The sequence below is a fragment of the Tachypleus tridentatus genome, chromosome 12 (genome assembly GCF_004210375.1).
Source record: "Tachypleus tridentatus isolate NWPU-2018 chromosome 12, ASM421037v1, whole genome shotgun sequence".
Lineage (NCBI taxonomy): Eukaryota > Metazoa > Arthropoda > Merostomata > Xiphosura > Limulidae > Tachypleus > Tachypleus tridentatus.
This window is the reverse complement of record NC_134836.1, coordinates 110,519,231-110,544,081: the sequence shown is the minus strand read 5'-3', so window position 1 is coordinate 110,544,081 and position 24,851 is coordinate 110,519,231. Positions and strand designations below refer to the sequence as shown.

Sequence of the window (24,851 nt, the reverse complement as noted above, 5' to 3'; positions counted from 1 at the left end):
CATTTAGGCATTTATTCTTTATTGCCAGTTAACCTAGTTTCTCCTCACGACTGGCCGAAGAAGGCTCGTTCATAATTCAAAACTACATTGCTGGATAGAAGGATAGAATATGATGATTGCCATACGCATGCGCATTATTGTGAGGGGTTTGAGTTTGGGATAGAACGGAATGAGGCATCGCTGCAGTAAAACTGAAGGTTTTTCGATTACCATCTGTATTGTATAGTTTATTTAGGAGGGTGGGGTTGAGAGTGTTTTTCTTATAGCAAAGCCACAGCAGGCTATCTGCTGAGACACCAAGGGGAATCGAACCACTGATTTTAGAGTTGTAAATCTGGAGACTTACCGCTGTACTAGCGGGAGGAAGGGGTTGAGATATTACGTGACCATCACGCACAAATCAACCAAGCACCAACTTGGAAAAGATTGATAGTTTATATGAAATATTTAAACTTATTATCAGAAAGACTAAGCCTATAATTTATATTTAAAAACTTATTAAGAATTATAGTATAAAAACTAGAAATTATGATACTGTGAAATTTTTGTATTTATATATTGAGTATTTAAAAGTAAAAAATGTAACTTGTAGAACAGAAGAGATTTGGTACATGATCATAAAAATATTTTCTGGTCAGTGGAATAATTTATTTCAATATTAATTTATGTACCAACTAATTTTTATATTTTAAAGAAACATAATTTAAATTGATATTAAATCTTGGTGAAAATAAATGTCAAATTCTTCTGCCATTGAAAAAAACAACTAAGTACAACTGACACAGGAATCTTTCAAGTTGTATTAACATCAGAAAATTTTGCAATCTGGACTCTAGACTATAGATTTCTCTCAATTTGGTTTCCCTGGTGAGACTGTGATACGTTTTGGGGTTTAATGTCTTCATTGTACACAGCAGATTCATTTGTGGCTTTGCTATACTGAAAATAAGCACTCTCATTTTGGATGTCCTACTTCAGAAATGACATTAGTCAAATATAACAAATGTGTTATCTAAAGCTATAAGCTGTGTGTAATGAAGGATATGATAAAATAAATAGTGGTAGTTTCAACTCATTTTCTTTTGTGGAAAGTGATAGTCACATTGTTGACAGTATACAATGTTTTACCAGATTTTATGTTTATATGGATTGTTGTTAACTTTAACTTGGATAAACTGGAAGAGAATTTTGATGTCTAATATTCTGATGGTTGATGAAGTAGGAAGTGTTTGTAACTTAATTAATGAGTTGTAAATATTTATACAGGCTACAGATATTTTAAAAATTGTGTTTTATTCCAATAGGAAGTATTAAAGAAACATATGTAATTATAGAAATACTTTTTAATCTAATGTAATCAAACTACCAACATTTTAACTTTGTAATAGACTTTCAAACAAAGAATCTATTAGCATTCATTCATTCCAACAGACATAAAACCATTATTTTGATATTAGGTAAAGTTTAAAATGTGTGCCATAGTATGTGTACAATGTAAGTAGTATGAAATAACATAAAACTGTATTTTGATCTGTAGGTAAGGCACATAACTAGGAATAGATGTTTACTTGCTAAAACTCTTGAACAAATATGGAACATAGGGTCATTCCATGACAAATCATCTAGGGGGCTGCAGGTGACCCCCACAGAATGCCTTGAAAAATTCACATGTGCTCATCTACCAATATAATGAAAAATTGCTAAAGATTAGATCAATATATCTAATAGTTTCTGATTTATAGCCCTGTAAAATTTAATTATTTTTTTTTTATATTTGGTGAATTCATTTTCGGGCAACTTTGGCTGCTTAAAGCTGCAAGAGTAATGGTGGTAGAAGGCTAAACTTTGCTACACTGACTGAATTAATCTCACAGAATTCAAAAATGGTCTCAAGCCAAGTTTATATCTCTTAGGATTTGCATAGTGAGGCTGTAAAATCACATGAAAACCCAAAATCGTAAAAAAATTTCCAAAACCTGGATGATTGGACATGAAATGACCCCATAGTTTTTGCTTGTGTTGAAAAATTACCAAATAGTTTATTATATTAGTTAGAACAAGTAACACTTTTTTTTTTTGCTATTTATAATTATTTAAAGTATCTCAACTGTTTATTCCACATTTGGAACATTGACACACCTAGTGTTAAAGAGAACACCAGTGATCTAAGTACATAATTGCTGAACTTTACTTCTCTTCATGTGATTCTTATTAGTTTTAATGATTTAGATAAATCTTATGTTCTGTATTTTATATGGTATTATAGCTTCTTTTATTTCTTCTGAAAATTGTTAGAGTAGAGTGAATAGTGAGTGTTCTCTAACTGAGTACTCTTGATTTTATTGTGGAGAATTGCAAGGTTTTTATCTTTAAATAATAATTACAGCCACATTGTATGTATTAATTTTGGAACAAGTAAAATTTCAGAGAAGTTAGTAAGGCATAATTCTGATGACAACAGTCTTCCCTATTATTGTGTAATGGATTAAACTACAAGTGAATGGTTTCTGCAACCAGTGATGAAAGAACAACAACAACAAAAATAATTCATTGAAATTTAACAAAGAAAGAAGTGAAAAATTAAAACTTTCAAACAGTTAAAAATATGGTTAATAAATATGTGCTTGGCCTAGACTTGCTGTAACATTAAAGAACAAAATACCATAAATATCATAGTTAATATGTCAAAATAAAGGAGTTAGAAAAAACACAGAAATAACAACAACATAATAATAAAAAATAACAATATTCTGTATTTATACATCTAGGAAATTACTAATAATGTTCAGTAATAATCAGCATTAATAACTGTTAGCTATCTCTTGTGAACTGACTTACTGAAGCTTATGACATGGATTTTATTCAGTAGTTAAATCAGAAGACACATTTCATGTGTTTATAGGTCTATACACAATTTACATCATGAATAATATCTGTACATCACCACTATGGGAAAATGGTGACAGTCTAATTACTCATACAAACTTAAAATGAACATGGTCAACTAGATGGTGAGTTTAGTATTTGAATATAACTAAACATTCACAGCTAAACTAAAAGATTGAAGGAAAAAACAAATTTGGAATGGTAAACAAAACCAAAATGAAATGAAAATAGAATTTGTTACTTCACAGTTGTGTGAAATTAATAGTCATTAATGCCTATGTCTTTTATACGTGTTAAAGAAATCACATTTATTTGAAACCATAATGTTGAGTACATATTAAATATAAAACAGTTATGATACACATAAAGGTTATATTCATCATTAAAATATATAAATGTGTTCATATTGTGTACTAACCTTGTCTCTCTGTTCAATGTTCTTATTAGAAACAAAGTGAATGAATTTTTGACATTTGATAGTTTTTCTTAAAAAAATTAACCTCTCCATCCCAGGCTCCACTATAGTAATCATTCTCTGAACCCTTTCCAACAATTCTTTCCTAAGGTAAGGAGCCCAAGACTAAACACAATATTCCAAACATGGCCTTACCAGTAATCTGTACAATGAAATTATAACCCCTTCAGACTTGTATTCAATATTGTTATAGATACAACCTAAAATCCTATTTGACTTACCACTAGTAATAGCACGCTGCTACAAGTTTAACTGAATGAAATTGTTGGTAAAGATTGTCTTGGTCTCTCAGTAGACATATTGCTTCAAAATAATGTGATGTCAAATTATGTAACTATTTTGGTATAAACATGCTTAAAAAAAAGCTTATAAGTTGATGGGAAAGTTAGCAAGGTAATAAGAATAATATAATTGTTTTCATAATTGTTGAAAACTTTGTAACCTTTTTTGAAGGAAACAACATCTAATTATTAATGTGTTTCTCTGTAGTCTAGCTGCAAGTTTTGATAAGAATATAAATGTGAAGCTTCTTTGTAACTGTGGAAGTATTAAAGATGAAGGTTGAACCATTTTCTGATAAAAAGCCTGATGGTCTGTTGGATATAAAACTGGAGAAAAGTGAAGATGGAACTTTCACAACAAATGGCAGTAAATATATATATATATATATATGTATTTGATAATTTAAATATTTTCTGTTCCCAGTATAAATTGTGTAAATTTTATCTGTTTTAATTTAGCAGGTTGTCTGAATTTTACATTACTGATTTATAATAATTTTTGTGCATGATTTTATTTTCTGTCTTGGGATGTATATCAGTAAAACTGTTTCATTCTCACTGTTATTTTAGTATTTGGTTGCATAAACCTGAGTCGAATGACACTTTTGTAATCATATTCTATACCATTACCTGTAAGTGAGGTTAAGCCTGACAAGTGCAAAGTAAGTGTTCTAGTAACTGATGGAGGATTAACCCAGCATATATTGCTATTGAAGAGCTTATGTGTGATTTTTATCATTGTTTGAAGAAATTGTATTTACTGGTAATTTGAGGATGGTGAGCATTACCTCTGGTCACACTTTGTCATTTGATGCTTTTTGAGGATCACATGAACTGATGCTTTTAATTTTCTTTATACAATACAGTACTTGCACCATACTTATTCACAGCTCTACACTTAAATACTTTTCACAGGAGGTATTGGATATTTTAACAGTTTCTTTATTTGAAGTTATTCTATATCTGACCATAAAAACTCATAAATAACTTGTTGTCCCTCATTGATCAAAATGTTTGTATTAGACAATGGATTTAGAAGAGATCTGTCACTTTACTGTTGTGTAAGGTAGTAATCAACAACAAATAAAAAAATCTTGAATTTAATTTAAACACAAGTACAATAGTTTATGTAATTTATATAAATTAGAGTGTAATTATGTGGCTTGTTCATGTGGTTCTGTAAGTAAACTTCAGTTCTATTTAGGAAGTTTTTCTCGTATTGTTTCACTTTCTGGCACTTGAATTATTTCCAACTTGTCCATATATAATGGTATAATAGGGTTTTTGTTATCAAAGGATCCGTTCATAGTAAATCCTTTAGATATGGGCAGGTCAAATTGCATATATCAAGAATTTTTTAGATACCTAAGTAACAAATTCAGTTCAATTACTTTATGATTATTGTTTGTGAATAAACTTGGCATCAAAATATAGTGAATAAATTAAAATTTAATATTATGTAAGTTCTTACATTTATAATGAAAATATATTTAAACAATCCTCAGTTTTCCCTTACAGTTGTGGCATTTGCTCTTTATGTCTTCTGTAGTCTAATTTTTTCTATATTCAAACGTTTTTCTTTACACATGACAAACCTTTTGCTCTCCCCTATTGGAATTAAATGATTCCAACATATCTTTTATTTCCATGAGCCACTTCTTTACCAATGGAAGCATAACACACTCATGATGCAACTGGCTTTCTCTTTTTTATTTCTATTCTTGTTTGGCAGCAGTTGTGCTCAGATGTACTCCTTTATTTGTTTCATGTTTAGCTTTAATATACTTGTGAAGTTTATTACAACCACATTATTATTTCTAATTTCAGTCTTTGGTTGACTCTTCTTAATTATGAATTCTGAAATTTGTGTTACCAATTCAGGCATCACACTTGAGACAGACTTCAGATGTGGTGGACCCAGAAGGAGATTTATCAACATTTATTGAACATTAAATAGGTCAACCTCTATCTCTGGACCTCACCCCTCTTTCTCTTGAACATGCTGAGCTTGTTCAGGCTGATGGGGACTTTGATCGCCTGTGCCCATCTCCTGATTTTGCAGTGCCTTCCAATGCCCTTCCTGAGGATTCAGTTAGGCTTACTAAAGTCTTTTTGGATTTTGTTTCTCAGTTATGCGATGTTTTATCTCTTTTTTCTATAATCTGCATTCTTCTTTACTACATGACCAATCATTACATCCATTTTTGGTTTTTCTCTCCTCCCCAGATAATCAGATACATGATTACTAATTTGACTCACAATTATATGAAACGACTAGCATGTTTCACCACCCTGTGGGCTTTGAATCATTTTGCTCTTGCATATCATCATGATAACTGCCCTTTTCAAGGAAAATAACTGTTAGGTTCCATATTACCTGTTTGGGAGGGGAGGTGTTCCAGTATTCTGTAAGTCTGACTCTTGACCAATTCTCCCACCTTTGTCTTACCCTCACCACTTTTTTACGGTATCTCTTTATCACCCATCTCCTCTCTGAAGCTCTTCACCAAAATTCTAAGATATTTTCTGATGACATCCTCTCCATTAATTTCTCCTTATTGGCTTCTTTATGGTCTTTAGCTCTTGCTTTATGTACATGGTTTTCTGTTGTTAGGAACTTCTAGGTTGTGATGCAACCTTGACTTGCTTCTGTTTACCAGAATCTGTGGGATTTACATATGGCCCCATTTTTGCATCATTATGTATTTGATGCAGTCCCTGTATCCTTATAGTCAGGAGTTGCATCAGTACAACAACATCTATCTTTTCCTATCTTATTGCTCATTTATTCTTCCCTTTCCAAATCCTTACCTGTCCTTTCTTCTTGGGGTGCTTTGTCTCATCATATTCTTGGAAGATATACATTACATCATCAACAGTATTTGTGACAACTCAGTGGGTTCTGGTTTGGTGGAAACTTGACTTTCTGATTTTCTTCATCAATGGCATTCTCTCATCACAGATCATTGGGTTCTTCAAGTTTTATCAGAAGGATTTGTGATCCTATTTCTTTCCTCACCTACCATGTCTCCTATACTTGTTTCCTTCCTTCTACCCCAGGACCCAATGGCTGACCAGTGTTTGTTGGAAGTAGTTCAGGCCATTGAACCTGTTTTTCATACTTTGCCAGGTTTCTGTTCCAAACTCTTTGTTGTTTCTAAGAAAACAGGACTGGAGGCCTGTCAGAAATGTGTCCCACCTTAATTGATTTATGAAACTGCCATGTTTTACCATGAATCATTTCTCACACTATGGTAAGCATATTCTACAGGCTTATGGATGATGAAGATGGATGCCTTAAATGCTTATCTACACATCCCTATCCCAACATGATCTCATAAGCATCTTCAGTTCATCCATCATGAGCTGGTTTACCAATCTTATGCCCTAACCTTCAAGCTTGCTTTCAACCCTTATGTTTTCTGTTGGATCATCAGAGCTTTTGCTCACCAGCTGTGATTTCACAACTTTATGGATGACTGGCTTTTCTGGCTCATTCCGAACTGGAGTTAGCCAACCATACTCATCAGCTTTTTTGCATGGCTGCTCAAGTGGATTGGTTAATCAAATTGAAGAAGTTCTTTCATGGAAATGTTAGTTTGTGATGCCATTTCAGCTCTCACACTTTCTGCTTGCAATGTTCTTTGGGAATGTGATTTTCAATGACATCAGTGATCCCTCCTCAGTTGTCCATGTATATGATACCTTTATCACACTCTTCACATCAATGGAACCTTGCTTTGGATCCCTTGGCAGCTTTCATTACCCTTCCACATATCCTGTTGGCAGGCTGCTTTGATAGTTGGACAAGGCCCATACATCAGTGGGTGCTGCACTTCCTCCTCCTTGTCAATATACACATTGTTCATGTATGCTGGGGTGCATGGGTCATTCACTAAGAGGCTTCAGGTTGTTAGTCTGTCAAAGAACAGTCTTTGCATTATCAGTATCTTCAACTTTCTAAAGGTCCATCAGGCTTTAAATCACTTTTTTGATCTTGCTAGACACTATCTGGTGATGATTCATTCAAACAATTTTATGATGGTAACAAATATCAATCACCAAGGGGGCAACTGATCAAGATCTCTCTGCTTTCATCCATTATATCTCCTATATGTTTTACACATCAATCTCATTATATATTACATTCCAGATGTATTCAGTCTTTTAGTGGATCATCTTTCTTGCCCTGATAAAATATATCACATGGAGTGGTCTTTAGTTCCCCTTGTATTATAGTAGCTTTGTAACCTGTGGGGTTTTTCACACTCAGATGCATTTTCTACAGTCCTTAATTACAAATTATCCCTCTTTTGGTCCTCTCTCCTTTTTTCTAAAGGTCTGGCTGTTGATACCTTCAGTCAGGATTGTCTCCCACATTTCTTTATGTTTGTACTAACTGATTACTTCATTGGGTGGTTTCTCTCATCTATACCACTCTCTGTTGAGCTCTTCTGATTGGTTTCTATTGGCCAGCTTAACTGTGGTATCCATCATTATGCCAACTGCAACGTTTTCCGTTAGTACCCCTTTCCTTTTTTCCCTTCCTTCTTCTTCAACCTTGATCACCAGTTTTACATTCCACCATTTACGTCATTTTTCTTCAAACTTGGCTTTTATCCTGTCCTTGGTGAGGATATGAGGTTTCTCTTATTGAGTAGTTTTCCTTTTGGCCAGCTCCATATGTCCTTTTTGACTGGAAGTGTATCAGTGCAAATAAAAATGTTCCATAGTTGGTCTTTTCCTTAGGGATTACCTGATGACTGATCTAGCATGGCTTATGTGACTGTGTTCCTCACATAGTTTTCAACTGAGGGTCTTTGGTCTTTTGTATCTCAAATTAGCAGACTGCCTTATCCCATACCTTTTATTTTTCCCAGTACTATTGGGTATATGTTTTCCTTGTCCTTACCATGTTAATTTGTTCTTTCCATATCTTTCATCTCTCCAGATGCCTAGTCTTCCAGACTGGGATATTAATGTGGTCCTTAATTCCTTCACCTAACTTTTCCTCTGTTTGATCCTATTTTCTCATGCTCCATATTTCACCTTTCTCTTGCAACATATTTCTTCCTTCTCACCAGTGGATGTTAATGGTCTGAATTGTTTGCCCTTAATATTTTATGTAAGTTTTACCACTGCATCTATCTTCTTCTTCATCTAGCCACCAAGGTCTCTCTCTGGGAAGATAACTCCTCCTTTTCATCTGTTTTCCTTCCTTAGATTTTTCATCTTTATCTTTATCCCATTCTGGACAAACTTCTATGTCTGGCCTGTACCCTTCATTTCTATATTGAATGCATGGCTTCCTTCCATGGCACCTACCCCAGCCTCTTTGCTTCTTTTAGTCTTCCTTATTTAAACATTTGATTCAATTGGCTTATTTCTCCTTGTCTTCTTCCCACTGGAATTTGTTCAGGGTGTCTCCTCATCAAATCCAACTTTTCACTTTTTCTTTTGCAAATCATCTTCATTGGCCATTGGAGGAAATCATACACTTGGGCATGTAGACTACATCTAACACATTTATCTCCCATTATGTACACCAAATCTCAAATTCTTATTCATTGGGTTTTGTCTTTCACCTGTGGCCATTTTTCAATCTTCGGTGCCACTTTGGCAGGATAAGTTTATATGTATACATTATTTTCTTTTCAGTGGGCCTTGCTTCATTTATTCTTTACATATATTCCATTCTGTGGCATGTGGTACCTGAACAGGTATTCTTCAGTTAGAAATCTGTACCTTATAGCCATGTTGACTTGTGTTTTAATTTCCATGGCTTCACAATATTCACTGTTGAAATGGGGTGTTCTACAAGATTGCTTGTAGATCAGTAATCTCATGATGTAATTACTTTCTCTAATTACTTTCTACTTGCACATTCTGGACCATACTACACATGGACTGCATGGGTAAAGCAGAAGAGGATAACTGCTCATCTATGTTATGCCTTGTATTGAATAAGTTGCTATGGTTTGCTTTTCAAAATGTGGTTTTGTGGCCACCCATTGCATTATCTCAGGTGATGATGTTCCTCTGGACTCTTTAATGCATTTTCTCTCCCTTTTCTTCCAGTAAAGTGTGCAAATTTTTACCATTTCCAAGCTTATGAGGTGGTCAACTGTGGAGGCACCCTCCTGAAATGTTCCACACAAAGATGGCTATAACCATTTAGTGTAAAATACAGCAGTGGTGTTTTGCAGGTGTAGATCACGTAATATCCTACACTTTGTGCTATAAAATTACTAAGAAGTGAGATGTCAAATTGCAGCTCACCCCTTCTACTGGGAGCCCTCATCCTACCCCCACATGGATATTAGTACCCCATGGCTGGGTTTTTGTATTTAGAGTAGAACTAATTGACATCATTCCTCACACATGTTTATGGTTGTCTGTTTTCTTCCCATGATTGTACTCTTTTTATGTTGTGGATCAAAGCAGAGGTACGGGGGATTGTTCCAGTTCTTTCTTTTTTGCCTTTTCTCTTTTTTTTACAAGGATGTTATTACTTTTCTGATGATTCTGGTTGGTTTTACTGTTGGATTAGTTGACTTATATTTCATAAAAATCTTTTTGATACCAAACATTGGGTTCCAGTATCAGTATATAAAAGCTAATGTATCATACTCTGGAGTCAGAATGGGTCTGGACTCCCTTAGGGCTCTTGAACTTCAGCTAAAGGCAATATGATCCTCATCCTATCACTGCATGGCTGTCAGCTCCCAGTGGCATGGGTTGTGGATGTAGTTTACCTACTTAGTATGGTTTGTTGTACTGTAGCCACTATACAGCTTTGGACACGTCCATTGATTTACCCACTCTTATTATTGTGGAATTAAGCTACATATATATATTTCAGGGTTAGGATCACTATCCTGCCTGCATTCTCTCCCACTTGAATGTGCGCTTCCCTACTATGCTTTTCATGGATGACCGAAGAGTATACCTGATCAGAAGTGTTGTGGTTTTCCTTACCAGATTTTCAGATTTGACTCCCTTATTTCCAGGGATAGCCTTTGGATCCATTCAAGGCATACTTATATCATTCCCTTGAACCAGTCCCTCCACCTAATCAGTGTGGGATTCTATCTAATCTTGGATGGAAGTTATAATTTTCCAATACTGAAAATGTATTTCTGATGAATACTTCTCTCCACTTACAATTTCCATCATTCTTTCTCACTTTCCTACAATGCATATATCTTCTGGCAGACTTGGAAGTGATAGTTTTGTAGAAACATAAAAAGGGAGTTGCATACATCGTGTGTGTCACACTCTTCACAGTGGAAAAGTGATGCATGATGAACTCCATGAGGGGCATGCTGGAATAATTTGATTCCAATCCAGTAGTGGAGAGTAGAAGGCCTTCGTAGCATGCATAAAGAAAAAGGTTTGCATATAGAGTACAGCACTAGTCAACAATAGCTGAGGTGAATAAAATAAACTTATAAATCTGGGTCGAACACAAATAGCTTGTGATATAGCTTAGTGCTTAACAACAGTCAAACAGTTTGTTTGTGAATTTGTTTTTCTCCAAAACATGAATTTCAGTAAAGAAAAGATACTACAGAGGCCTCCTTTTTTGTTACTACCTCTGCTACAGAATACTGGTTTTATGAATTCACAGCTCATTCACGTCTCTTCCCATATCTGAAATGAAGAAAGTAGTAATTTTATCTGTGACAGTCTTTAGAATCCAAAATGACTATTTCTGTCTTTCTTATGCTTCATCTAAATTTCTAACAACATAACTTATCAAATGTTTTAGCAAGTGAAAGTAAATTTCACAGGGGTGGCATTGAAACTAGGAACATTAGTTTAATATTAGAAATAGCAAATTATGTAGCTGTTAAAAGATTTACTTAGGGATAGTTTAATACAGTTTGTAGTATACAGAATTGCATATGCAAGAAAAATATTTATAATAATGCAGTTAATAACTATAAGGACATTTCTGAAAATAGTATTTTAAAAGTTATAAAAAGGAAAGTGGTTACATGAAACATCCTGATATATATCAAGGAATTTCCACTGTAGTACTAAGAATCTTTCACTGTACCAGTATTGTAGTGGGTTACTGTGTTACAGTGTTAATATTAATGAAGAATTCAGTAATGTGTAATAGAATTTTTAACATATTGTACTGTTTATATTTGTAGCTACAGGAAAAACCAATTACTTAGAACATACCACTTTGAAGTTTGATATGATAAAAGAGGAGAAAGAAGATATTTATGAGGGAGGTATAGAAACAACTGAGGTAAGTTGTAGATTAAAACCTTTACAGTTGTGTTATCATAGAGGATATATGGTTGCAATTGTCACTTTCTGGACTTTTTGTTGAGACTAACTGGTAATAACATGTTTGTAGTCACAAGCTGAAGAAATTCACTACAAGTTTGCTTCATTGCTCTGAATAAACTCTTTACAGCTCTTCTTACAACAGTAATATTGCTAGTCCATAGGTATTTCATAATTACTGTCTCCTTAGAACTTAGAGTAAATTTTCAAGTAATTACTTGTGCAAGCCTTATTAGCTGTACAAGAAAAACCTAAAATTTAGGATTTTTCTACTAATTATAAAACTTCTCTTATTCCATGTAGAATTTGCCATAATAATGACAGTGATATAGTGTGATGTATAAAAACTCAACTTTAGCCCCACCATATTGTTCCAGTCCATAGATGTTGATGCTCTGTTTGGTAAACTTGTATCTTCACTGTAGCTTTGCATCAGAGTTTCTATTGTGAAACCTCCATTGTAAAGTTATAATATTCATTAGTCCCTCCAGTGCACCAGAGTAATGATTTACCAGTATTTTTAACAGTTTAGTTGCACAGAACTCTGTAGGGAATATGCTTATTTTGACTAAAACACCTTGGAATGGAACAGTTTGGTTACCTGTTTCTTTCTTCTGCAACATGAGGTATTTGTAAGTTGAATGAATATGCTGATGAAGTCCCTTGTACACAAAAGCTGTGGCACTGTTCCAGCAAAGATTCTTCTTGATTATATTAAGCACTACTACCTGGACACATGGATGATTCTTAATGTATCCATGGATTCTCTTTTGTTACAAGATTACACACTTTGCTTACCACACCTAAGGTTCAATTTTTTGTAGGTCTATCTGAATGGTTGTAGTTATAGTTGGTTGATTAGCCAGTGTGCTGCTGCTAGCAGTAGGGCACATAGGATTTTAAGTTGTGTCTTGAGAAATATTGTCTTCAAGTTTAAAGATGTAATAATTTCATTGTTGAAGTAAGTGTTAAGGCCAATGTGGAGTGTTATCCTCAATCTTGGGCACTTTACTCAGGAAAGACATTTAATTTTTTGAAAATGTTCGCTATAGGACTGTTAGAGTTTTTAAAATAAGAATAGGTTAATATCTCTGAAACTGTTTCCTCTTGACAAAATGAGTTATAGGAAATCTGGTTGAGGTGTCTAAGATTGTTAAAGGAATTGATAGGGTTAATGCATTTTTGTTTCTCTTGTAAGGTGTAACATATTATAATTTATCTTGGATGATTCTCTGATTTATTATATTCTGTATGTTAACATTTTCTATTTCAAATAACCAGAAATTTAAATTTAGGAGTTGATTAACTTTTAATATGTATTAAATATATGTTATTTGTTAACAAGATTGATACATACAATTTCCTTCTTTTTTATACAAACACAAAAACAATACAGTTTATAATAATGGTTATTACTAATATTTATTACAAATGATGGTTTATATACAAGATTTTACAAACTTACAAACAATATTGAGTTTTATATCCAGTCTATAACTGAATATTTTATCAAAGATAAATGTTATCTTAGGTCCATGACAAGCAAATTAATTCTGAGTTGATATTGTTGCACCTTGCTTATGCTAGCTAGGCTTTATTGGCCTGACACCAGTTACAAGTTCACTTTTTACTGATGAAGGTGTTCATTGTTCTAAAAGAAATAATAATGTCCAACGTTTTTCACTGGAGTTGAACAATTTGTAATGTTTGAAAACTATAATGTTCCTTGTCAAATTCTGTAGTTTTCTGATTAATAGACATTAATCACAATTATAGCTTCCTAAGCCTATAGTACACTAACTGTAGCTGTCCAATAATGTTCTTCTCTCCTGTCTCTCGACTAGCTATGTTTTACATAAATCACATGAGTGTATAGAAATTTAGAAAATATTCTCGCACTCTTTTGTAAAACATGTATTGCTGATTTTTATGCATACAAACATTCTACAATTTTTGAGGACGGGCAGGACTTACACAATACATAGTTAAGAATATATGTCCAATTCTGTAGTTTTCCAATTAATAGGTGTTAATTACAGTTATAGCTTCTGAAGTCTGTAGCTCACTGACTGTAGCTGACCAACAACAATATTAATCTCTTTTGGTGCATTGATTTTATACAAGTCACACAAGGTTATCAAAAGCTCACTTGGAAAAATACATTCAGTCACTGGTATTGCATACACATCTAGTATGTTGTTGATTTTTACTTTAAAAAAAATATCTGTCCAAATATATACAAAATGCATTATTCTGTAGGTTTTGTATTAACCTTATCATGCCAGGTCATGGGTCAAAAGGCCCTTTCATCATGTTTGTTGACTTTCATTCAGTTTTATTAAACTTCTATTTTATGAATTTATGTTAATAATTTTGGTGTCAAATTGTAGAGTAAAATTCAAAGTTTAGTATTATAAATTAGTTAATGTCTTAATTTAAAAGTAAATATTAAAAGAACACACTGAGAAATCAATTTTTATGAATCACTTGGTATGTTAAATGCAACACTGGTTCAGATTAGATGTTTGTGATGTCAAAATACTAAGTCTGAAGTATTGTACATTATTAGGAACTTAAATTACCAATCTTGACTATCTATAATATAAAATAAGAACCTTGTATCTTTTTATTTTACTGAGATGTGGCTTTTGTGCTGAATCCAAAACAGTGGCCTCGTTCATCTCTTTCCATTTTTGGAAATGGTTTCTTATATATACTTACTTCAATATATGACACATGAATAACCAATTGATTTCTTAAAATATCCTCTAGTGGATTTTGCAACCATTTTAATCTCTTAAACAGCTACGTTCTTCTTTCGAATCAAGATTTCAAGGAGGTAAGTTGTGTCATTAGTCTGTTTGAAATTCATATTTTTTTAGATCTAAATACAGCTTAATTACTAGCTTCATAAATTATAGTAGAAGTCTATGGTATTGCAGTATAGTAATTTATATTTTTGTTGTTGTTGTTGTTATTCAACTGTATATATTTAAAAGCCTTAAAAAAAATTCATGTCTTCCATGTGCAAAATTTTAAAAGGCTTAGCAACCTGCATCCAGCAGCAACCAAGTTCAAGGGCTGTAGCTAGAAGAGAAATTTTGCTTTACTTCTTTATTGATCATTCTATATTTTAAGAAAAATAAGTTTAATAACTTAATTCTAAAAATTAATAATCTATACACATATATAATGTATAATAATTGAAATGTGATTCTATGTTACTAAACACTAATCCACTGAAACACAGCCAACACAGGGTCACTTTTCAAAGACTAAAGGTAAGTTTTCTAATATTGGATACAGTAATATGAGTGCACGTGTGCCATGTCAATGCAAGTTAGGTAATGTTAGCTAGGTGTGACTAACTGAGGTCAATATAATAAAAATAATAAATACGTAATGTTATGAGACTTAAGCTATTTTGATTAAATATTTGTATTTTTGTGCTATAATCTGTAGTCATTCCATAACAAAAAAAGCATCATTTTATGGTGGTTAAAATAGAGAAAATAACAGTCAAAATATAAAGTCTTACCAAACACAAACATTAGAAATGTATTAGGGATTTTGAGATTTTTGGAAGAAAGAAAATTTTTTTAATCATAACACAAAAACTACTACACACTAGGAAAAGTAAATAAACAAAGTAAACATCTTCAAAAACAAATCTTTAGTAAATATACTTCATTAAAAATCTAATTTTTTATGCACAAAACACAATCTTTACTGAAAGTCTACCAAATATTTTGAAGATATAAACATTGCATCACAAGTGATAGTATAAATACTTAATGTGCAAACGAGTATGCAAACTATACCAACCTGTCATGAAATGGTTAATTCCTTTTTTCATCATTAATAAATTGAAATACTTTAATTATTTGAATTATGTGTGACTATACCATACAAGGAAACTTTGTATTTACTAGTGCTGAATTATTTAGCTGATTACTAATGAGCAGTGATTACATTGATTAATGTTTCATAAACTAATCCATTAATTGAGATTACAATTTGTTTGTGTAAATAATCAACTAACTGAATTTAGACTATCCAGTTATTTACCATTTTAAAATTATTTCAACTATCTAAGTAATCAAAATCTTGCCTTTGTTTTAAACATAAATCTATGTAGTTGTGATAGTTGCATGTTCTCTTCTAAAATCATTTGCATGCATTTTGGCAACAGCAAGGATTGTGCCCTTTTACTGTGTTCTGTCTGAAAAGTGCTACTTTTCCTGTGGTGGATGACAAAGTTCCTAGACTTTAATTTAACCATAATCTAATGTTTATTTAACATATTCAGCAGTTTAGTTTTAGTGCAATGATCAGATCATTACACCAGGTCTTATTACCATTCCTACTTGCGACCTCTTCTTAAGCCATTTGAAAAAGTCAGGTATGGTCTTATCTCTTCTGAATACATTTTAAACTGTTCTTCTGTTTCTATTTTTGTGAATGGTTTGAAACCATATGGTCCTATGAGCTCTGTCATAGTTTGCTGAAGTGAGCAATCATATAATCCCCTTCACAGATTTTGTTATATACAATTTGCCTTGCTGTGAATTATTTTAAGGCAAAACAGTACATGAACTATATGAGCTATATTGTGTTACATCACTTTTTGAAGGCTCTGGAATCACTTAATGTGAGTTCTCATCCAGTTTTCTTGGATATTTGGAAAACACTGACCTTTTTGTCATTATTTATCATCATTATTTAATTTTTCATACTTCTTGGCCATGTTAGTAATTGTGTGAATGAACTTGTTGACATTGCAACAAAATCACCTGCTCTTGCCTGTCTTGTTACCTTGACATGAGGCATGTCATTGGTGCAAGATTTTCCACCAGGTAGTAGTTAATTTGGAGTGAGAAATACAACAACAAGCTTTTCCATGTTGTTCCTACTGTTGTATAGCCATTTAGTTTCCATAGAATTCATAGAGAGGAAGTTATCTTGATAAGGCTTTAAGTTAGCTAGTTTCTTTGCTTGTCAATGTTTTTTGTATGAGAACTTGGTGTACCATTAAGTGACCTTCACGATACTCAGATCACAGCACTATTATAGAGACATTTTATCTCCCAATTTACCATTGATATAGGTCAGAGGTATCATAGACAGTGAAGCTGTTCAGATTTGGGGATTTTTATAGATTATAGTATTTTTATTTTATTTTGTAGCTAGATTTAATGAACAGAAAATGAAAACCTTTTCATTGGGTATTTTATTTTCAATTTTCTATGTATTTTGTTTTTTCTCACTCTATAGTACCCACTGTTTCATGTAGATACCATAATGCTTTGCTACATAAAACTCTAAATGATCAAAAAAAAATTTCAGTTATGCATGATGACGAGAAAGCCCACTTTTAGTGAACCTGACAATGACTGAAGAAGGTCGAAACATTGTTCACTCCTCTACTAGTGCTTTCTCTACCCATACCAGCCGTTTTTAAATATATACAACTTCAGTTATATCCGTATAAGGCTTTTTACAAGTTGCTTAAACAGGAAAATAGTTATTAAGTGTTTCCATTTAAATAAATTTTTTTGTATATTAATTCAAAATATTGAACTTCATGTAACAGAAATGAAACTGCTTTTCTTCAAAGTTTTCCTCTTTCTTTTGCTTAGTTATAGATAAGGCAAAAAGATGTGTAAGCATTTAAATAGTTTTGCTACTGTTTACAAATATGTATAAGTTTGAAGTATTAAGTTGATTAATTATACCATCATGTTTTAAACCAGTAAACTGTGAAGACTGTGTGTAATAATTACACTAACTGTTTAATATTAGGCTGTATTTGTCCAAAAGAAAACAGAGCAGCCTGGTGATCTGTTAGAAGATGATATTATTTCAAAGTTCAGTGACAGTAATGATGATGATCTGGATAATTCAAACTATCATGATGTGAATGTGAAAATGAAAACTGAATTTCAAGAAGAATCTGTGTTAGAAAATACTTCTGGTAAGTACAAAGATCTAAAACTGTTAAGTGCATTGACACTGGCTTGAAAATATTGGTTAAATTCTTGGTATATTTTATAGATTGCTGAACCATATGAGACTGATTTAATTTGAAGTATACACATCTGTTTTGTATGTCTTTTTTTACTTGTAGTGAAAAATTTTGTGTGAAAGGTTTTGAAGTGATAAAATGACAACAAAATATGTAAAAAAATTATAAGATTAAATTTGTCTAAAACTCAACAGGGATAACATCAATCATTTCTATAAAATAAACAAAAAATTTTCTTAGTGACCAGTGTTTATCATCCTGGTTCTTCTATAAATTTTCTGATTAGTGGTTGAAACCTGTTTCAGTAGATTAATGTTACAAACTGTACAGAGAATGTATTCTTGTCACTTATTTTTGTTTATGTGATTAGCTGAACCTTCCTAGCTGTATAGAATCTGGGGTGGTCGGGACTGTGATCAAATAGCTTTTAATCACAGGGATGATACCTTAATAAAAACCAGATATAGTGATAAACCTTTAGTATTTTCTAACATTTATAAATGTTTATTTATGATTTGCACATAGAACTTTTGAATTATTCATTTTAATTAATGTTAAAATGTACAAATTAGATTCATTGATAATTTACCACTTCCAATTAGAAAATACATGCATTTCTACAGGTGATTTTATTTCATCTACTAAAAATCTCTTAAAAGTGGAATGTTACTCATAGTTTGTTTTCATTGTTATTATGATTCAGATACATATGTTTTACAAATTACACTATGAAAATTACATTATAATTAGCTTTTAGCTTTACAGTTTTCATAATGGTACTTGTATTTCTCACAATAGGACATTAAATATATTTAGAGGTCCACCAAGTGTATTGTTAACTGTAATTTGGTATCATTTATATCTTTTTTAGATACAAAGACCAGTGCAAACATCTATTGTATGGGTGAGTGTCCTTGTTATCATGGTATAAAACAAGAAGAATACCTTACAGAAGATATAAAATCCTCCAAACCAAACAATGAAATTTGTGGAGAAACAACTTTAAATGGAAATAACATAAAAGAATTTAATATATCTCAGTGTAATGGTAAAACATACAGTTGTATAGTCAGTGAAAAAGAATTTAAAACAATGAATAACCAAACACAACCAAAAAGGATACAATTTGGAGAGAAATCAAATCATTGTGATGATTATAGAAAACATTTTGAGAGAAATAGTTATTTTAATCAAGACAAAAGAAGTCATACTGGGATGAAATCTTACAGTTATGGAGTTTGTAGAAAACAGTTTGGATCAAGCAGTGACTTAAAAATACATCAAATAATACATACTGGGGAGAAACCATACAGTTGTGATGTGTGTGAAAATCAATTCAGAACAAATGATGAATTAAAAGAACATATAGAAATACAAATTGGTCAGAAACCATACAGTTGTACAGTTTGTGGGAAACAATATGGTACAAAGAGTATCCTAAAAATACATCAAAGAATACATTCTGGGGAGAAACCATACAGATGTAGAGTTTGTGAAAAACAGTTTAGAACAAATGGTCAATTAAAAATACATCAAAAAATACACACTGGGGAGAAACCTTACAGTTGCATAGTTTGTAGAAAACAGTTTCTCTCAAAATATAACTTAAAAATACATCAAAGAATACACACAGGGGAGAAACCACACAGTTGTAAAGTTTGTGAAAAACAGTTTAGAAGAAACAGTGATTTGAAAGTACATCAAAAAGTACACACTGGGGAAAAACCATACAGTTGTACAGTTTGTGAAAAACAGTTTAGAACAAACAGTGAATTAAAAGGACATGAAAAAATACATTCTTTTGAGAAACCATACAGTTGTACAGTTTGTGAAAAACAATTTAGAACAAACAGTGAATTAAAAGGACATCAAAAAATACATACTGGGGAAAAACCATATGGTTGTCCAGTTTGTGAAAAACAATTTGTAACAATGGGTAACTTAAAAATACATCAAAGAATACATACTGGAGAGAAACCATACAGTTGTCCAGTGTGTGGAAGACACTTTGGTACAAAGAGTACCTTAAAATCACATCAAGGAATACATACTGGTGAAAAACCTTACAGGTGTACAGTTTGTGAAAAAGAATTCAGAATAAACAGTGAATTAAAAAGACATCAAAAAACACACACTGGTGAGAAACCTTACAATTGTGTAGTGTGTGGTAAAAATTTTGCAGGAAGTAGTATCTTAAAAAATCATCAAAGATTACACACTGGGGAGAAACCTTATAGTTGTGAAGTTTGTGGAAAACAGTTTATATCAAAAGGTGTATTAAGAAATCACCTAAGAATGCACACTGGGGAGAAACCATACAATTGTATAGTTTGTGAAAAACAGTATGGATCAAACTCTGAATTAAAAAAACATCAAAGAATACACACTGGGGAGAAACCTTACCATTGTTCAATGTGTGAAAAACAATTTGGAAGGAATTCAGAATTAAAAAGACATCAAAGAACACACACTGGGGAGAAACCATACAGTTGTGAAGTTTGTGAAAAACAATTTATATCTATGGGTGATTTAAAATGTCATCAAAGAACACACACTGGAGAGAAACCATATGGTTGTCCAGTGTGTGAAAAACACTTTCGTACAAAGAGTATCTTAAAAAATCATCAAAGAATACATACTGGGGAGAAACCATACAGTTGTGAAATTTGTTGTAAACGGTTTATATCAAAGGGTGATTTAAAAAGTCATCTAAGAATACACACTGGAGAGAAACCTTACAGTTGTGCAATTTGTGAAAAACAGTTTGGAAGAAACTCAGAATTAAAACGACATCAAAAAACACACACTGGGTTGGAAAATTATGGTACAAAGAATCACTTAATATGACATCAAAGAACACATGTGGAATACATTTTGTAGGAAGTAATAACTTCAGACAACATAAAACAATACTTAATGGAGAGAAATGTAGTCTTCATATTTCATCAGTTAACTATGAAAGCTTATAGTGTTATAAATTGCATCCTACATACCCCATTAATTTAATTGAAGGTTCACAATGCTATAAGTTGGGTTTTTATACCAGCAATTGACACAGGCTAGATATCCCTTTGTGCATCTTTGTAACATACCATATAACATAAAATTAAAGTACAGTAAGGGACACTTTCCTCCATCTTGTATGTCCTCTTCAGGGAATCGAATCCTGCAGTCAAGCATTGTTGTTTTGTGAAATTATTTATGTTGCACCAGGGGACTCTGCTTCAAGTACTTCCTTATCAGGATTTAAAACCAAGGCAGTAGTATTGTGGATAAAACCCTCAATAAGGTGTTTCTTACTAATAAATTCACCTTTCATTATCTTCTTGAAGTACATCTTATTATGAATTAAAGTCAAAGTTCTGAATATGGTAGATATAACCACACAGAAGGTGTTACTTGTTAATAAATTCTGCTTTCTTCATCTGTTTCATATGCTAGTCTTCAGAATCTTTAAATAACAATTGGAGATATCAGAATCACAAGAAAAACGTCAGTTTTGATCTCTCAGTGACACAGTAGAGAGACAAAAGAAGTGCTTTTATAGGGTTCCTAGCACTTAATTTAAGACCATGAATAAGACAACTTTAAAGCCTGTAAACATGTTTTTGAATGCTGTTTATTTAAAAACATAATGCTGCAAGAGGAATATTAATTCATTCATTCTGCTGAATTTTGCTTAAACTTGTAAATAGGCAGTGAAATTTTCAAACTCAAAAATATTATCAAGCAGGAAATGTGTTAAGCACAAACGTTTGCACTGAACTTGTGTACCCAAATTTTTCACAACTTTTGTATCTCCTGAGCTTTGTTGTGATTATTTTATTTCAGCAAGTTTTTTTTTCCTTTGTCTCCTGTTTACTTTAGATTTAGTGGTGAAGTGAATGTTTTTGCTTTTTCAGCTTGCTTAATAAATTTATTTGTTTGCAGTTGAAGAGATTCTTTACTCCGAAAATAGTTTTTCTCTTCTTCTGAATTGTACATGAATGCCTGTTCCAACTGTTTTCCAGTAATGAACTTGAAAGTCAAGTTGTTTGTATCTTGTAATTTTGATTAGACTCTCATCCAGCACTAACACAGAATCACCAGCTTGTTCCTGTAAAATCTACTGATATTTTATGTATGGTGCCAATGAAAATTTTATCAAATAGGCTGTTCTGTCTTACCCACATTTAAATGCTTTACAAATATCACTATAAAAGAACATGGACAGATAAAGTGATCCAATATTTTTATTGCACTTGTATGACTTATGCTAACAGTTTTCAGAGTCAAAAGAATTTCTGTTTTGAGTGTTTCCATGTATCTGAATGTCTTGTATAGGTTCCATAGGCCTAGATATGATCTACATCTTATCTCTAAGCACATATGTTCATCAAAGATGTAATAGTCTTGTATAGGTTGGCAGCCTTTGGACACATAGGCCTAGATGTAGTCTACAGATCTCTAGGCACGTAAGTTCCTGTAATGATCCCAGTACTTGTTTCTGTAGACCAAGATCTCACTGTGTTGCATGTAATTTGCAGTTACATTTATATATATGCATACACTAGAAAGTACATAAATTAGAACTGTTTTCAACTTTCACTATGTGAGTGAACAGTCTTAATGCCTGCTGTTCTAAGTTGAAATATCTTTGTGTACATCTTGCAATAGGCATCTAGCATGCATGCTGTTGGACTAACCAATGACTATACCAAATGTCCTCCAGCCACTTGTCATTGAACATGCACTTTCCCATTATTACATTAACATTCTAATATGAAGAGCAATTCACACACTATGGTTAAGTCCCAAGCTTAATGTTAACAGACTGCAATCAAGGTAGGTCTATTTTTGTCACATACATTACCACCATTGAACACACCTATCAAAACAAGTCAAACTTGATTTTGTACTCCTGGTACAGGTAGTAGGCCTAGAAGGAATGATTGCACAGTATAATGACTTAGTACTCCCAATTTTGAGTATGGCCTAGATCAAATGTGTACAAAGTTCTCTAATGTTTTTTGAGCATAGGTACAGCATGAAACAAACTAAATTTACAAAAGTGATACAGCATCAGTGCTGACAGAAATCAAACATAAGACTTCAAAAGACAAAACCTGTGATTATTTTAAAATACTTTTTAAGAACTGTAATGAACCTTGTTTTAATTCCAAGCAAAGTTCTTTTGAGCTCTGGTCTTAATAGATCTCCAACTTTCAAAATACACTGTCCAAAAAAATTAAGGAAGCCAAAAAGAAGAATGGGGCTGTACACTTCTGTAAATAATGAAGGTAACAGAAATGTTAATTACAATGAAGAAGCCTTTATTATAAGCTTGTTTTATTCAAATCTTTGAATTTTCATTTTCCCAATAACATGTGACTTTATTGAACAACACCTTCAAAAATGAACTTATAATCCATTTGTGTGTACAACATGAAACTTGTGGAACACAAAAATAAAGTTTATAATTAACTTCTAGTAAGAGGTATGACGACCTTGATCTTGTAAACATTCTTGACAATGTCTTTGGATACTTCTAATGATGAGTCTGATGTAAACGTGAGGCATGGCATTCCATTTCTGTGTCAAAGCTTGTCATAAATCCACAACATTGGCAGGGAGATTTGCATGACATGTTGGTTTGAGGGTATGTAAGTATGGTGATCTTGCTGGTTACTCCACCACCTCCATCCTTGTCTGTTTTAAGTAATCCTTGAATAACTTGATGGTATGGGGTCTGGAACCATTGTGAAATTTTCTTTGATGGCACCTACAAAAATCTTAAAATACGATGTAGGATGTCATCTGGATTTTGTCATGCAGTTAAGGAACTTCCATCATGTAACAATCAAACTCCATGGTATTGGAAGCCTTATAACATTCACCCTGGCACTACCATCTTTGTACAAATTTGTCACAACTAAAAACATGAAATCAACTTTCATCTGTAATGAGTAAAGATCTCCAATAATGAAATAGCCAATTCTGGTGTAAATGAACAAGATTTAATATGGCAGCACAGTGCTGTTTAGTTAAAACTGGGCCAAAAATGGGTATTCTGGATTTTAATTCACATTTGTGAAATTTGTTTCAAACAGTTTAGTCAGATACATGGGTATATTTTACACAGTGATAGTTAACTTTCAGGCCTGTAGCAGTATTTTGACAGTTCTGTAGTGCTACGTTTGCTAACCAACAGCCATGTTTTTAGATTGTGCCACATGTATGGCCCTGGTATATAATTAAGTACAATTTAAGTGTAATCAAATCTCTCTGTAGCAGAATATTTCAGCATGTGCATAGTTGGTGTAATCTCAGTCTCATCCAACTAATGCCTAACATAGTCTCTCAACATTACAGCAGTGAGAAAAACACAGATCATAACAAGGAACTTCATGGTCCACTAAGTTCTACCAGAGGTATGAAGGAAGCCTACATTTACAAATCTTATGAAGGTATTTATCTGTAATGCATGAACAACTCACCATTGAAAAATGAACAATGTTCACCATCACATACCATTTGTATTTATATCAGAATTCCACAGATAAGAAAAAACAGTTACATAATTACTGACTTATTGATAATTACCTCAAACCAAAGTTTCCTCAGCTAATTGTTATATAGATATTATTTGTATATATATATATCATATAATGAGACATAAACTGTTTTCTAGAATAGTGCGAATTGAAATTCCAAACTAAAAATCATAACCTTACAGAGTTGTCTTGAATTATGAAATTTGAGAGTCAAGCATCATGAAAACAACTGAATATTTCATATCATTAAGTTAATTTTAAAACTTCTAGGAATTTTACTTGTATTAAAGTTGTTTTTCTATTGTACAAAAACTTTTTTCCAGGAAATAAATATTTCATAATTAAAA

At 32.4% G+C, this 24,851-nt stretch overlaps 1 protein-coding gene across 2 annotated transcripts; it reads left to right on the top strand.

Annotated features, from left to right (window-relative positions):
• Positions 1-24,851, top strand: LOC143235316 (uncharacterized). 2 transcript variants are annotated; one of them, XM_076473342.1, is made up of 5 exons: positions 1-197; positions 3,851-4,009; positions 11,805-11,905; positions 17,767-17,920; positions 18,843-24,851. In XM_076473342.1, exons 2-5 carry the CDS (start codon positions 3,916-3,918, stop codon positions 20,816-20,818), a joined length of 2,325 nt encoding a protein of 774 aa, XP_076329457.1. In that variant the 5' UTR covers positions 1-197; positions 3,851-3,915; the 3' UTR covers positions 20,819-24,851. The 2 variants fall into 2 exon arrangements, with proteins under 2 accessions (XP_076329457.1, XP_076329456.1); XM_076473341.1 differs by having other exon boundaries at positions 2-197; positions 17,749-17,920.